Source organism: Triturus cristatus, chromosome 2_1, assembly GCF_964204655.1.
Source record: "Triturus cristatus chromosome 2_1, aTriCri1.1, whole genome shotgun sequence".
Taxonomy (NCBI): domain Eukaryota; kingdom Metazoa; phylum Chordata; class Amphibia; order Caudata; family Salamandridae; genus Triturus; species Triturus cristatus.
Window position 1 is genome coordinate 800,287,059 of NC_140581.1, and position 17,112 is coordinate 800,304,170.

A 17,112-nucleotide genomic window follows, 5' to 3' on the forward strand; every position below is an offset into this window, starting at 1 on the left:
TCCATTGGAATAATTTCTGAAGGAAATGTAGCAGCCCAAAACAAATCCCTCGAACCCTAGTTACTTGTTCTCGCAGGGACAAGGCATCATCAATAAGAAATACCAAGTTTTTGACCACTTTCTTAGGTTTTGGTGTGTAGCCTAACCTACCTGTGTTTCTCATTTCTCTTATTCCCCCTTTGTGCTTCCTATTGATGTTGCTTGGTATATTGCAGAATACTTTACAATTAAAATTTTGCATGGTCTCATATGGACTAGTTACTGCATTTTTTTCGAAGACAAGAAACTCAACCATCAAAACGAGTAGTTTTTTCCTAAGGCTTGATTTTGAGAATTATTGCTCCTGAAACTGATCCTATTCTGACATGCATAACTGCCCCTTCCCTTACATCTGCTACGCTTTTTTATTGTATTGTTTAATTAAAGCTGCATTACAATTGTTATTTGGGTAGTATAAAAATAATTGTACCTATTGAATAACAGAGGGACACATTCTTAGTAAACAATTTTTTTCTGTCTGTACTGTTCGATTTCAGAATTCATTTTGGAGCCACAAATTCAATCTTAAAATAAATCTGATTGTTTCATGCATTTAACGGTTTAAAAGTCCAAATCGATGGCCTTGAACTACAAAGGTTTCAGATTTTTGGAACAGAATTATTTTTTTGTTGTTGTCGGCCCACATGGTTCTGTAGTTCCATTGCAATATTCCTTACTGTCCTTCATCTAAAGTATTTTCAGGGACTAATTGAGGGGAAAGCGACCACACCACAACCTCTGTGTGGACAAGGATGCAAAGCAACAGATTTGATAATCCATGAGGCCATATAAATGAACCAATGCCTGTAACATTTAAACAGCCGAGAAGTGGTTCTCAAATATTTCCAAGGCTGATACTTAAGCCAAAATTCATTGTTCAAGAATTTAAAACTAAATTAATGATAGCAAGATAAAAAATAGAAAATGCTATCCAAGGATGGTTGCAAAGTATACCGCAGCAACCAGAAATGTATGGAAGGGACCTACTTTAAAAGTTATGTTCAATTTATGGTGTAAGCGCTGAAAACGATGAAAGTAGGCCACTTATTTCTCTTTCTGGCGCCATAACACACATACTGACGAACTATAAAGCAGAGAAGCATAGAGTTTGTTGTATTAAGGGGTTGTTTGTGACCATAGTCCTAAGTGGCCAATATCAAAGTTCTTTAGTGTTTACAAGGTACATTTTATAGCATTTATTTCCGAACGGTTTGTCCGTAATTGATACACTTACTGTTAGTAGTACACTTAACGTTTGGCAAACTAGATACATTGTTTCAAATTTGAGCTTGTTTTTTACCGCTATTTTATTGATATTTTTTGGAGGTACTTTGTTAATAGTAGTTGCCCTATACACCGAAACTCTGTATGCTTTTAGTCCCAGAAACATTATACTATTGACAAGATCCATTGTTCAAGAACCAAAGTCATTTTGAATGTTTTAATTTTTACCATCTTTCATTTTTACTCTCTCCTTAGCCGCAAGGAATTGGACGGCCAAGTGTGTATCATGCAGTAGTTGTCATCTTCCTGGAGTTCTTTGCCTGGGGCCTCTTGACAACTCCCATGCTCACAGTAAGTGGTTTTGCTTATTTCCTTCTCATTAGTGCTGTCTTCTGAAGCTTTTCACACCAGAAAACAGAAGCACATTCAAAAATGTAAACAACACCTCGGTGTGGTCAAAGGAGGTGCCTTCAATTGTATACAGTTGTAAATCAGTCCTCTCCCGGAACTGCATGAACCGAAAAGAACACATTTTGAAACTGTTCTAGTGCAAGCAAGACCATAGAGCTAACTGAATCTCGTACAGTTATTATATTAATGACTGTCACATTTGAGGCTCATTGGCACTGGCAGGGAAAGGCAACATAAGACACTGCACCTCCCACGCATATTAAAGTACAAGTTTTGAAAACAGGTATTGGCCTATTTAGGAAAGCATAAAGCCCCCATGTAGTAAACACAGTGAAAACACTGTATTTATGTTTTTATAGAATTCATTAAAGCGCAATATTAGTTGTGGAATCTTCTTATACAGCTTCTCCCTCAGATGATGATCATCATTACAAAGCCACACTACTAAACAATTTCATAATTTACACGTTGCTTTTTCCATTGTGAATTCTTTTTCACTCATCTCATCAAAGAGCCTGGCCCTGATGTCTTCCATCTCACATTCACTCCTTTTCTTTTTCTTACCAGTTGTCATTTCTTCTCTTAGACCTTCAATTAAACCCTTGTCTACAAAATATTACTCTGAAGAACCTTAAATTAAATATTAAACCTGCTATCAACAATATGATAATAATTAGTGATGTTAATACTATCTTTAACATACAACCACCCAAATCACCAAACCTTTTGCCAACCTTTAAAATTCCATCTCAGATCACACTAACCATTTCCCATGCACCTCTGTTCAAGAACCTTTGCCTCATGCAAAACATTAGTAATATTATTGACGTATTGATTCATAAGCCCACTATTCTGAGGAACAAACTCACAACATTGCCTCAATTTCAACACACCGCCTTCTTTTACAAGAAGAATATCCAACTCTCATCTGTTTTATAAGAACATAATGCTCAAAGCAATTATTAAATCCGCAACTTCTGAATCTTCATATCATTCAAAGCTATACCAAAAGGAGAAATCAACACACCAAACATATCCATAAGCACTAGCCGAGAGAGTGTTTCACTCCTTTAAGACCATTGTCACTCATTTCATTCACATGGTTCACTCTAGGAAATACTAAAGCAAGACAGCAACTCCCCACCTAATTTTGTGGTAGGTTGAAATATGCCATTTTGCCACAAACCTAATAAACCCCTCTATATATAGGTTCTTCGCCCTTTAAAAATTCATCCTCAACCATACAATTATAGCTACATTTACTCTCACTAACCATTTCATATGACTCCAAACTATCAGATTTCTCAGCCAACTCCTTTTCACTCTTGCTCAATTTTAAGTCTAAGATGCGTCTTTGAACATTTGAATCTCTCTCCAGCCTCAATCTGCAACTCAATCCCTCTCGCCTCATCCAAAGTTCTACTAATTTTGACTCTTCTCTCATTACATGTTCTAATAAAATTGCCTTCAACATCACTCAGCTCGCACACTTTCTTCTCGCCACTTATACGCTAATAGGTGTAATTACCCTTCTATTATCTGCAATGGAACCTAAGTTCCTATATTACGTTTTTTTAATGAAATGTCTGCTTCTGCATTGTTACTTTTAAGGTAACCTTGATCACGAAGAATCAGTGTTGATATCCTGCAGGACAAGGCATAGGAGAAGAGCAGTGGATTGTGGGTCACCCCCTCTGAAACCGAAACCAGAATGTACATGCAAACATAACAGTTTGAAACATTCATTATTGCCAAATACTCATTCAACAAGATAGCATACATATTCTCGTTAAATTCAGTAATATTCATTAATAGATACTTTATAATCACCCTTCTTATCCCTCAAATTATTGGTACCAATATATAGGATTCAATTTCAGATTTAGGTGGGGCATATCCAACTGAAAAGTGAATACTTACAAGAATGCTTAGGAATGTTATTAAAAAAATATTATGAAACATATCTTCAAAACAAAATAGCTCAGTTTATTGTATAACATAACTCCAGAGTATACAAAAAGGACTGTAAAAAATGACTAAACAATAAAAAGTCTAAGCTTCTAAATATGGCACAAAATCAAAACTCCAAAATGTCAATAAGACACTCAGTTCAAGAAAACGTTCTGTCTCTTACTGGATTCATAAGGCAAGGTACAAAGTTAAAAAGTTGCAAAACCCCCAAAAATAAATCTTCAGTTCTCCATCAAAAATGTATTGGTGTTGATTTCTCCAGCTTCTTTTCACAAGTTCACAGTGGTTCTTTAAAAATGAAGTGATAGTTTGTCAAGTCAGTGTCTCTATGTTCTGGCACAATCTCAGCCAGTTAGGTCTCCTCAAGTGCTGACTACTTTTTGCTCTGTACAGTTATTCTTGTTGGTCTTCTGACCTCTTTTCATTTCCCTCTCATGCTCTCTGTAAAACCGTCTTGGGGCCAACTCTAATCTTAAGGCCAACTTATGACAACTGCTGCATCTTCGCCTGCCACTTGATCTGTGCAGTATTCGATTGGAACAGCTTGATCTTCTCTAAGGATTTTTGAAACTCGCACTTTTATCTGCACTCATGCTGACTGACTTTGGTTAGGTTGCTGTTGTGTACTGTGTACTTCTGCTCCTTGATATTCTCCTTCCTCCCTCACTCTCCCTCCCTTAGATCTGATGCAGCGGAGTTTACCAGCTCTATACATACATGCTCACAAAACTCATTTTGGGCTCATAAGCATTCATTCATTCAAGGAGCTAGCAAATATCCGCTGGTCATCAATTTTGTTTACCTAAGAGAACCTTTACACCAGTATTCTTACCATTCCTGTCTCCTAAGTAAATGCTCATTCGAAAGATCTAGTAGTAGATTAGAATAGGGAGGAAATAATAATAATACACGTTTAACTTTTATAAAAAGAACCACAGACTCAGAAGGAGTTTTAAAGGTTTATCTGAATTAATAATTTTTGTGAGTCAAATCAGAATACTTGCAGATACACCAAAATTCTCCACGAGGAAAGAAAATACAGTTGGCTTAAGATCAACATTGGCTAGAATCTTTATGATGACAGTACCTGAGGAGAGAAAAAGAACAGAGCAAGTACGGAGCATAACCCCACAGAGCTATATTTACCTAGAATGGTGTGAGGACCTAGACATCAGAGTATCAAGTATTCAGGACAGGTTCAGGACCGGGAAGGTGCACTCTTCTAGTGTAACGCCAGCGTTACACCCCTCTCTGGTGCTACTCTCTCCGACTTGGGCTCATCCCCCTTCCTAGATGTGCCTCCTCGGTTATTCCGCGATTTTCCCTAGTGTTGGATTCTTCAATCAGATTGCAGCAAAATCTGGCAGCATCTCAGCATAGCATCGGCATCTCGGCATCAAGTGTCAAGTGTGTCTAACTATCTAAAACCTTACCTCTGTTAAACCAATTTGGGTGTATGATCCACCCCCAAATGTTTCAATTCTATGTGCACCCTCAATTTGATTGGGCCAAGCAGTGGGGTGTGGACATCACACCATACCAAGTGTAATAATTTTCTTTAGTTCTACTGTCTAATTCCCCGCCCCTTAATTTTAATACCCACAAGCTTTATTTATTTTATTTTATATATTTTATTTATTTATGTAAAAAGTTTTATATAGCGCTGGCTAGACCCATAGGTATCAGAGCGCTTTACATAAGGTCAACAAAGTAGCAACAATAATAACAGGTACAAGTTACATTAAATGTATGAGACACATTAACGGGAGAGAACTAGAGACAGGTAGAGAGGGAAGGGGGAGTTAGAAGGTAGAGGACGAGGGGGAAGATGGAATAAGAGACAGAGGGAAAATCATCCCCAAGACCGCATGGGCAGGTGACAGCCAGGGAGGTAATCCAAAGCCAGTCTCCCCAATAGCTCTCAAGGAGGCTCCAACGGGCATCGGTCAGGAAGTAAGATAGAAAGGAGACAAGGAAAAAGCAGAACGGCAGAAATACGATGAGGGGAGGGGTGGGCGAGACAGGGAGAAGGGGAAAAACTGTTCCCAAGGTCCGGCAGGGCTGGTGACGGCCAGGGGGTGGACCAAGGCCAATCTCCTCATTAACTGAACAAAGCAGCTCCACCGGGCGTCGGACCTAATGCTCAGACTCCGCTGACAGGATAGAGGTCAAGTGTACTCAGTGATTGTCAGAATAGTGCGGGGGGAAGCCATGGTCCGAAAGAATTCCAGACGTCCTCTTGAGGTCAGTCCCAGTCCTGGAAGGGTTGAGTAAGTAAAAGTTCAGCAAGGGGGAAAGAGTCACCATTGTCGGCCATGTTGGGGTCAGGCATCCTGGGACCCTTATCCACACAGTGAGTGTGCCGAGAACGACAGAACGTTACAGGGAGGGATGGGCCAGACTGTGAGACAATGAGGCGAGGGGTGGGCAAGACAGGGAGAAGGGGAGGAACTGTGCCCAAGGTCCGGCTGGGTAGGTGACGGTCAGGGGGTGAACCAAGGCCAATCTCCTCATTAGCTGAACAGAGCAGCTCCACCGGGCGTTGGACATAATGCTCACACTCCGCTGCCAGGAAAAGAGGTCATGTGTACTCCGGGATTGTCAGATTAGTGCGGGGGGAGTAGAATAATGCGGTGAATCATAAACCGGTGATGGTTTGTGTCTCTCCCACACAGACCGTGGTCTAGGGCAGCACAGGGTTGATTTACTGCGGAGTAGTCTCTGTACCTGTGGGGCATGTAGAGCTGGCCTGCGCTACTCGCAGGGAGATTCCCAGAGTCCTGGTCATGGCGGTTTGGACGGGGTTGCAGCACTGGCCCAGCGGCTGGTTGCGGCTTTGCCTCGGCCGACCTCGCAGCGATGAGTGCAGTGATCTTCGCAGGGATTGAGAAGCACCCACGAGGCCGGTGTTTTTTTTCTATTTTCATTTAAAAGGGGTGGTAGCGAAGTTGGGCCTCAGGCGCAAGTCGAGAGAGAAGGCGAAAGGAGACAGAGCCTCGCAGCTCGCCTCCGAGCTTTATTCCCACAAGCATTTCATATGTGGGTCGATAAATCTGTAGTACAATGTTTCAGCTCCTTCCTCTCGTAGGGTCAGAAGTTGATCTTCCCATGTGCTAGCTGGGCTTCGAGTTTGGCAGCCATTCAATGATTTCATTGGTCTCCGGACAAGAAGATGACACGCATGCGTAGTTGTCGCAAAGGAACAGGGACATCGGTCACCCTCCAAGGCCCAAATACGAGCTATTAATAGTCCGAGAAGAACATGTTAGAATACAAAATTAAATGAATTCACTGTATACCACTTACTTCTGCACTATCCCCATTTACTTAATATATCTTTTGCATTAATGGCTTAGTAAAACTTGCATAGGTTAGTTTCAGCACAGCATGTGCATTAATGCGAGGGTTTCTAGCAGCCATGTTAAAAGCCATTGCACAGCTGCAAAGGTTTCCCACCAAGCGACAGGAGACGTCATACTACGTAGATGTAGTAGACGCATGCGCAGAAGAGTTCCTGCATTTTCGGCAGCCATTTTAGAGACACTCTGGTTACTTGTTAGTAGAGCACATAGAAAAGCTTCCCCTAGATACAATATGTGAAGTGTAATGCACAATTAATACTCACAAACAGGTTGATTATAATGTTACAAGTTATTCAAGAGGACTGCATACGAGCAAGTTTCTTTTTATATGAACCCTTGCTCCATCAGATCCAAGTGGTAAACTCGAGTTTGTTACTGTGAATAAGAGGTTAATGTAACCACTTCTTTAACTGCAGTCTTCGCTCTTAGTGTAAGTGGATCCACTGTGGCAATCCTGCACATTTCACAGCAGTATTCGTCACAAGGATGGCTTAGTGGGTTCTGTGCCACCTTGTATCTAGGCAGCCATTCCTCACATGCTTCTTCTCCATGACCCAACCCAGACACTTGGTACCAGGTCATGGCATGGCTCCTCACTTGATGAAGGTCTGTTCGACTTCATCTTTTGAGAGATAAAGTGTACAACACCAGGCAAACATAGTAGTAGTACAATACAAGGTCAGCAAATGTTTACAAATGCAGCAAAGAAGAAACAGGAGCTCTTGTTATTCTCCCCCTCCCCCCAAGGATCTCAGGAGAGGAGAGAACTGTCACTTTATTAGAGGGTACTTCTTATACTCATTGGAGCCAAAGGCAAGACGTTTATCTACTTCAGGGATGTTGGGTTACAGAATTTATACAACTTTGATTTGAGAGTACCATTGGCACACTCCACAATTCAAGATACTTCTGGTAGGTAACTGCAAAGAAATGTCTGATCAATTTTCAGTGCGGACTACAGAATTCTCATTTACTCAGTATTAAAGGAAATTCTCATTTGATTCCAAAGTAGTCGGCATACCAAATCTAGGGTTCAAATCCCTCCAAAAGAACTTAGCTACAATCAGGGTATCGCATCTCTTAGTTGGATATTCCTCTACTCCCCTAGAGAAAAGACAAACAATCCCCAGAAAATAACACAATCCATTGCACTTAAGCATTTCAGCATAATTTGAAATCTAGTATACTGTCCCTCGGACAGACCAATATGACTTAGTCAGAACAGTTTAGTCCTAGCAGTCTTTTTGCCGATATTCATTTGTTGACAAGTAACACAACCTTGACAAGCCTCTTTAGCTGCAGTTCTAAAATGATGATTAAACCAGCATTTTTTGAAAATGTACACTATGCGTCACGTCCATCATGAGAATATCCATGCAAACATCTAGTCATTTGACTCAAAGAAAACAACTTGGTAAAAAAAATCTATTATCTGTTGACGTTGAAATGCCATTTTCATCTGTTGCACAACCCGCTGCAAACCCCTTTTACTTCCATTGTCTTGCACAACATTTTACAGTTTTCAACACTTCTGATGTTTCCTCTGTTATAGCCAAGAAACAATTCACATTTTCTTATTCAAAATTGATTTCTCCATTTGATAACAATATATAGGAAACAGGAGCACAGTATTACGCATCTCTATCAACATTTTGTTTTCCATGTGTAACCATGTAATTTCCTGTGCTCTGTTCTGTACATTTAACAACTGAAATTTGCTTAGGTAAATTAAGTGCATTGAACAAGTCTAAACATTTTGGCCCATAATTGGAGTGCCATAGGATATTAAACTCCTTTGTGACTATTGCTAGACACAGTCATGGACCACTCTAAAACCATATTGGTTATTTGTGTAGCTTATAACACACAACAATCGGTTATGCAGCATGCTCTTGTAATTGCCATTCCACTACTTCTGCAGATGTTTCAGCACAATATGTCACTATGCAAACTACATAGGCTGCTCCTAAAATGTATTGATGATCTCTCCGACAAAATCATCTGCAAACAAAATCAGATCGGCCAGTTCAAGTGGTACATCTTGAATGTCTGGTCTTGGTTTGGTACACAATTCTTTAAGTTGATACCGTCATTGACTCCATCATTGCAATCTTCCTATCAGGCACTAGCAAGAGTGTAGCGGTATTCAGGTTATTACAAAGTATGATTGAAATATTTTCAGCAACAAAGATGGTTTGCTTATGCTTTGGGCGCCTGTTTGTCAGATGCTGAGTCTGGGTAAAAGTCGGCTAAATCACAACTTAATGAGGGACTAACAATTTTATGACCAATCGTCATCTCTTCAGTCTGCTGCATTGAAAAACAGGTAGCAGCAATGAACAGCAAGCTCGGAAGTGCAGGGGTCTAATATAGCTGCAAAGTATGCCACAGGTCTCTTGTCTCCTCCCTGTGGCTGAGTAAGTACTGGAACTGAGCACCATTCTCTCATGCTAGAATAAATACAAATATTTTTTAAATTAGGCATTGCAAGAGCAGGTGCAGAACAGAGACTGTCTGAGCTGTAGGAAGGCATTCTTCGGGCTGGATTGGCCTTCTGTTCTATCATGCATTTTCCCTGTTGTCTGAGACATTGAAGGCTGGTGTTGAAAGCCTACTGTCACTGCTGATGCAGTTGTCACTTTTCCCAGCTCCCAGAGATTAACTGCAACAGTCTAGGAGCTTAAAGCGACGGGGAGGGAGGGCAGTGGAATAGGGAGTTAAGACCGAGAGAGAAGAAAAAAGGCGAGACAAATAGTGGATGGATGAGGTCAAAGAGCTAAAAAATGAAGAGATTAGGGGAAAGGCAGGTTTTAGCATTTTCCAGGGCTGTTTTTGGTTCTCCAGCCCAGTCATGGCATTCATTTTGTTCATTGTCCTAGGAAACTGGATCACTTGCATCACTATGAGGAAGCCTTTAGAAGGTTTTGGAAATGGGGAAAAGTTTTAAATCCACTGACTACAGTAGTCCACTATTGCCAAAAACATCCTCACTTTCTTTTAAATTGTTGGTCGATTTATTTTTAGAATTGTAAAGGTGTGTTCTGCAGACTCCTTCCTCCCGCCCTTTTCTCAATTTTGACCTAAATAACTTAGTTCTGACAGTACTGCAATTTTGGCATGGATACTTTATGTATTAATCAAAAGGAGACACTGTTCCAAAATGAGGATAAGGAAATAAGAAAGACTCAAAAAGATTAGAGGAGACTAAAGTCCTAGGCTATTATTGGACCCAGAAATTAGAGGGGGAAGCATAACTTAATTTCTCTTGTTGCCCTCACACACCCCGAAGGATGTCATGCTTCATCATTGGGCGTTTTGCTCCTCGTCGGGCCGGCGCTGCAATGCCCGACGGGTCCCCCGGAGGGTAACTTTAGCGGAGATCTTTTCAGAGAAAACGCCGTATGGTGCATGTGGGTGTGTGGTCTGGGTCCTAATAAAGACAAGTGGTGATGTGAGTGTGTCAGTGACGTGATAAGTTAAAAATGTCTAAGGGTTGCTAGTAGAGTCAGTTTTTAATATAAGTGGCACCCTTGACACGCTAAAAAACCCGTAGGTTAGGTGTTACCTTAATGGTAATAATGTTCCATCAGGTGACTAAAATGTGGTCGACATGTTTCGCGCCCCAATGGCCCAAAACGGATCCGTGGCGCTTCCTCAGGACCGACTAAGAGTTGTGAAAGTGGACTGGGGGGTACTACCCACAGTCTATATCCGGGCGTGCAGGTATAAATGACCCTGCTCTCTGTGTCAGAGTAAAGGATGCTCCTGGATAAAGGCCTAGGTAAACACAAAGAAAAGAAAAAGAACATCCTGAATTTTAAAATGTTCATCTGTCCAACAACTAGACGTGAAATTAGAAAGGAGTTCATGATTCCAAGTAACCCAAGGGTGTCTCCTCCACTCGTGGGTGATGGCGTTATGAGGTCTCAACGATAGGCCAACGGGCGCTTCAACCAGGGTTGGAAGCCTGGAATGAAGACCTCCCGTCGCCGATCGGAGTCACCCAATAGTCCACCCATTGAACGTGGTAGGATTAGTGACAGATGTACCAGTCATCACTAGACGTAGGGTTATTGCGATTAATTATCCAATCGTATTTGAGCCAGTCCACCAAACACTACACACCACTCACCTAGAAATGGGGAGAATGATGCTCCATAGATTAGGGGACGAGCGTACACACCTTCATGTGCTATAAAAACAAAAGGAATCTACTTGTGAGTCCTAGCTAGTAAAGAGCCTGCCAGGTCTGAGTCGCCGTTTAATACACGACCCCAGTTCCCCTTAGATCAGCTACTTACAGTTTAGCTCTGGCGTGGCCTCTTATACACCTACCCCAGCCGTCCTCCTATCTGGAAAGGAATTGTAGACTGCTCAAGGGTCCATTTGTAGTCCCGGGGCGGGCGTTTCAGGGCGGTCCCCGTCTCCGGTCCACAGTGGGAAACAGGTGTGTATTGGGCGTAGCATTGAATACTGCGCATGTGTGGGAAACAGACAGTCTCCGCGCGTGCGCGTTGGAATGAAGCCTCCGTCTTAAAGTTTATAGAAGACGTCTGTGGCGCGCATGCGCAATGGCGTGTGTTCCCTGTTATCTCAAAGAACTGTTACATAGACAGTGTAAAGTCTAAGTATAGGAAACTAATGAGATCTAATCAAACTCTCTCCCTATGAGACATGTAGTCTAGGTGTGAGGAATCCACTTTATGAACACGTGTGTATTCCCCGAGTGGCTCGTCGTTGGAGAATACATCATGGGCGCATGTGGGGTAAAGGTGGTAACACATGTAATGATGTTATCGGTTTCCTTGATCCTATCCCTAATGCCTGGCGGTTGTTGTTCCTGCGGGTCCTGCAGAGTGAGTAGTAAACAGTAGACGTAACCCCCAACTCCATCAAGTGTTGTGGCCAACCGGGCAATTAGTCACTTATTGGGATGATCCAGATCTTTGGCATCCGGGTGAGTCTCTTTCTGGTAGACACTACACCCCAAACCCCAATAACCAACATCAACACACACAACCCCCCCCACCTGGGACTCCTCTGCCCCCATGGCTCCCTCATCTTAACAAGGTGGGATTTTAGCAGTCTGTGACTGGACACACACATGCGCCCACGATGTATTCTCCAACGACGAGCCACTCGGGGAATACACACGTGTTCATAAAGTGGATTCCTCACACCTAGACTACATGTCTCATAGGGAGAGAGTTTGATTAGATCTCATTAGTTTCCTATACTTAGACTTTACACTGTCTATGTAACAGTTCTTTGAGATAACAGGGAACACACGCCATTGCGCATGCGCGCCACAGACGTCTTCTATAAACTTTAAGACGGAGGCTTCATTCCAACGCGCACGCGCGGAGACTGTCTGTCTGTTTCCCACACATGCGCAGTATTCAATGCTACGCCCAATACACACCTGTTTCCCATTGTGGACCGGAGATGGGGACCGCCCTGAAACGCCCGCCCCGGGACTACAAATGGACCCTTGAGCAGCCTACAATTCCTTTCCAGATAGGAGGACGGCTGGGGTAGGTGTATAAAAGGCCACGCCGGAGCTAAACTGTAAGTAGCTGATCTAAGGGGAACTGGGGTCGTGTATTAAACGGCGACTCAGACCTGGCAGGCTCTTTACTAGCTAGGACTCACAAGTAGATTCCTTTTGTTTTTATAGCACATGAAGGTGTGTACGCTCGTCCCCTAATCTATGGAGCATCATTCTCCCCATTTCTAGGTGAGTGGTGTGTAGTGTTTGGTGGACTGGCTCAAATACGATTGGATAATTAATCGCAATAACCCTACGTCTAGTGATGACTGGTACATCTGTCACTAATCCTACCACGTTCAATGGGTGGACTATTGGGTGACTCCGATCGGCGACGGGAGGTCTTCATTCCAGGCTTCCAACCCTGGTTGAAGCGCCCGTTGGCCTATCGTTGAGACCTCATAACGCCATCACCCACGAGTGGAGGAGACACCCTTGGGTTACTCGGAATCATGTACTCCTTTCTAATTTCACGCCTAGTTGTTGGACAGATGAACATTTTAAAATTCAGGATGTTCTTTTTCTTTTTCTTTTCTTTGTGTTTACCTAGGCCTTTATCCAGGAGCATCCTTTACTCTGACACAGAGAGCAGGGTCATTTATACCTGCACGCCCGGATATAGACTGTGGGTAGTACCCCCCAGTCCACTTTCACAGTTCACAACTCTTAGTCGGTCCTGAGGAAGCGCGACGGATCCGCTTTGGGCCATTGGGGCGCGAAACATGTCGACCACATTTTAGTCACCTGATGGAACATTATTACCATTAAGGTAACACCTAACCTACGGGTTTTTTAGCGTGTCAAGGGTGCCACTTATATTAAAAACTCACTCTACTAGCAACCCTTAGACATTTTTAACTTATCACGTCACTGACACACTCACATCACCACTTGTCTTTATTAGGACCCAGACCACACACCCACATGCACCATACGGCGTTTTCTCTGAAAAGATCTCTGCTAAAGTGACCCTCCGGGGGACCCGTAGGGCATTGCAGCGCCGGCCCGACGAGGAGCAAAACGCCCAATGATGAAGCATGACATCCTTCGGGGCGTGTGAGGGCAACAAGAGAAATTAAGTTATGCTTCCCCCTCTAATTTCTGGGTCCAATAATAGCCTAGGACTTTAGTCTCCTCTAATCTTTTTGAGTCTTTCTCATTTCCTTATCCTCATTTTGGAACAGTGTCTCCTTTTGATTAATACAGATGATATACGGAGCATAGACACTGGACCACAACAAGCTCCTGGTCCCCCCTCTCTTCTTGTACAGATGGATACTTTATGCCCATGTCTGCAAGGTGGTTTAGTAATGCAATGGAGTCAAGCCTGCAATCCTCTTTCGTTTTGGATGCGACCATCAGGTTGTCAATATGCTGCCCCGGGCCTGGGTTACAGTGAAGTTGCAGACTCTCTGGATCTTTCTTCAGAATTTTAAGAGACATTTGCTAGTCTGTACATATACTCCTGTGGAATTCAACACCTGAACATTACTTAAAAAAAAATCTGAACGCAAAGAGTTACCAGCAATTCTCACGAAGAAAAGTGATTGACTTAAGTCTACGATAGTGAGCACGTCAGCAGAGATTTGGAACAAAATGACAGCAGGATTCAGTACCTTGGGACAACATAGGACAACGATATAAATAGATTTTGGAAGTTCCTGCACTGTTCTCCACTTTATACTCTTCTTTATTAATTAATTCCCATGTTCGGGCAGTTGTAAGGAGTTTCTAGCACATCTTTGAAAATGCTTTGCTCAGTCATTGTATAGGGGCAGGTGCCATTCTCTCCTCTGCTTAATGAGTAAACTTATACTGAATGTTACGAGCAAACCCTGCATTAGGTTTCACGTTGTTCTGTATGGCCTCTGCACTTTAATATATCCATTTTCTTTTCCTTTGAAATCCTAAAACTCCTCTTTCACTGTGCATCAAAAAGGAAGTCAACTTTTGTGTGAACTGGAAACAAACTCATTCTCTACTCTCATGATTTTAACTGGAAGTTTAAGTCTTCATCCTGCACCTGGATTGCTACACCATTCAGTGTACTATAAATTAAGCAATTCATCCTATACGAAAGGTCATGGCCCAAAAAATTAACTGGACTCATCACAAATTATGTACTTGTGATCATTTTCTATACATCCAATCTTTTACAGAAGCATTTGCTGACGCCTTATTAGTGATCTGCTTGTTACTAATGCCTACAACTGACACTTCATTTACCAAGATGGGTAGGTTGGGGGAAGTCTATCGGTTTAACCATGTAGTGGGTAGTACATGCTGCAATCAAACATAATACTGGATGGCCATTCACCTCCCCATCTACACATGGACCAATCTGGTCTACCTCTAGGACTGCTCAAGCATGCAATCCTCCTCCCTCCTCAGGCACAGTCGTTGTGCCTGCATTTCAATCAGTCCAGTAAGAACAGAGTGTGGATGCGTTTTGTGGAAAAATAATTCTCATCACGGACTGGAATTGCTGAATACCACGATTTTGTTGAAAATTCTGCATTATGTTATGCATATTAAACTTCATTGTTTGGGCTGAATGCATTGAGACCAGTTGGTATTGTGCTACTGACCCCTTCTGTGCCATGTTATTTATGTTCCTTTCCATTTGAAGAACCATTTGCAACTCATTCTGCTATCTATATGGATTAGACCTACATTCCCGTTTCCAATTCCCAATTTTTCCACAAAATAGCAACGTGTAATATTTTTCAGCATATTGATATTTGCCATAGGCTCCTTTGAATCCTTGACAAAACCTCAACCTTTGCCTTGAGGAACGTTGACCCTATTTTGTGTAAATTTAAATCATTTCTTTGTAATGGTGAAACTTTCCAGCCACCTTTCTAAAAATACTTCATTTTAGCCACCATAAGCTTTTTCTTCTGTAATCGTTCTCTCCTTTTCACAAAACAAATCACCACAATACTTCCCATACTTCAAATTCTTATTTAGAGATCTTGCATTTCAAGATATCTTACACTCTGCTGATTATTGGAACTGATTCCTGGACACAAATTCAAAATGAAAGTTCAAAGAATTCACTGACACCTTCTTTTGTGGCATCGACTCTGCTGTACTGTCTAGATATTTGCAGTAATCGTTCATAATGTGCATGGACTGATTCTTTTTTTTTTTTTTTTTGGATATATTTTTATTAGAAACCGTTAGCACACAATAAAAGACATACAAGGGCCTACAACCACCAGGGCCGGCCGCTATAGAGCCCGAGGGCCCGCAGTGTAACGCCATACATTCAAATGAACCAGAGGCAAAGCACCCGGCAGTCCGTAAGCACCTATAACAGGCCATGGCCATAGGCCAGGAGCAGCGTAAAACAACAGTTTCATTTTTTATTAAATATAAAACACACTCAAGGCAATGAGAGTCCGAGATAGCAGCGTGCTCTTCCCAGGGCGGGGAATAACATAAAGTGTCCAAAGCGATTCTGGTCCGGAAGCGGTGAAGGGGGGGCAATGGGAAAACAAAACGTGGAACACACCTCACACCCTCCCGCAGGATGCGCGGCTAGGGGGTCAAAGCAATATCGACCTCTAATGGCAAAGGCGGGGTGCAGATACGGCCTCGATATACATTCCACGGACCCCATACCCTTCTCCATTTCCCTGGCTTACCTCTCGCCACATACACCGTCTTTTCCCTAAACATACACCAGTCCATATTCTCCTTCCATACCTCAACCGTGGGCGGCCTCGGGGAGCCCCATAACTGCGCAATATTACGCTTAGCCACCATGCACCCCAAGGTCACCCACTGCGTCTGTGCCGCAGTACAATCATTCGGTTCCCAAACATTCAACAAACACCTCCTAGCCTCTGGCAACAGGGCCACGCGCGTGACCTCCTCCATAACAGTGTGGACATCGTTCCAAAATCGCACAACCTCCGAACATTCCCACAAGATATGAAGAAAGGTGCCCGGTAGGCCACATCCACGCTTACACAGTCCATCCATCGAATAACCCATACGCAGCAAACCGGGCCCCATGACATACACTCTATGAAGGATCTTCAGCTGAACAAACCGTAAGCGAGCCGGGATCGCCACCTCCTTCGGGGAGGCCACCGCCGACACCCAGTCCTCATCATCCAGCTCTAAGCCATCGCCCGTCCATGCCTCCCTCAGACGGAGCAGCAAGTCCGCACGATCGTTGGTGAGTTTCTTATAAATCAGAGAAATAGTGCTGTCGGGCACGTAGCCATCCAACACTCTATCCTCCAGTGGGGAATACTCGGGGATGGCAGCAGCGTCCGGAAAAACCGAACACAGCGCATGGTGGACTTGAGCATACCGGAAGCACTCTCTATCGTTTAATTTATATTCCATTTTAAGCATTTCAAACGTTTTGAAAGCTCCCTTCACCCAAAGATCACCCACCTTACATATACCAATCATGTCCCATTTCTCAAAGCCTTTCGATCTCCACAAACAGCCCAACCGCCCAGAGGCATACAGCGGCGTCGCCCGAGTCAAGCGATCCCTCCATCCCATCGCAGCATTCGCCGCGTTCCACACACGCAC

At 42.9% G+C, this 17,112-nt stretch overlaps 1 protein-coding gene across 1 annotated transcript in view; it reads left to right on the forward strand.

The window, feature by feature from the left end:
• The window catches only part of LOC146865902 (solute carrier family 71 member 2-like), a 271,637-nt gene that overhangs the window by 81,274 nt on the left and 173,251 nt on the right, over positions 1-17,112 (forward strand). Inside the window, exon 2 of the mRNA XM_085632831.1 lies at positions 1,519-1,614. Coding sequence (XP_085488957.1) covers positions 1,519-1,614 — 96 coding nt within the window. The remainder of the gene's footprint in view (positions 1-1,518; positions 1,615-17,112) is intronic.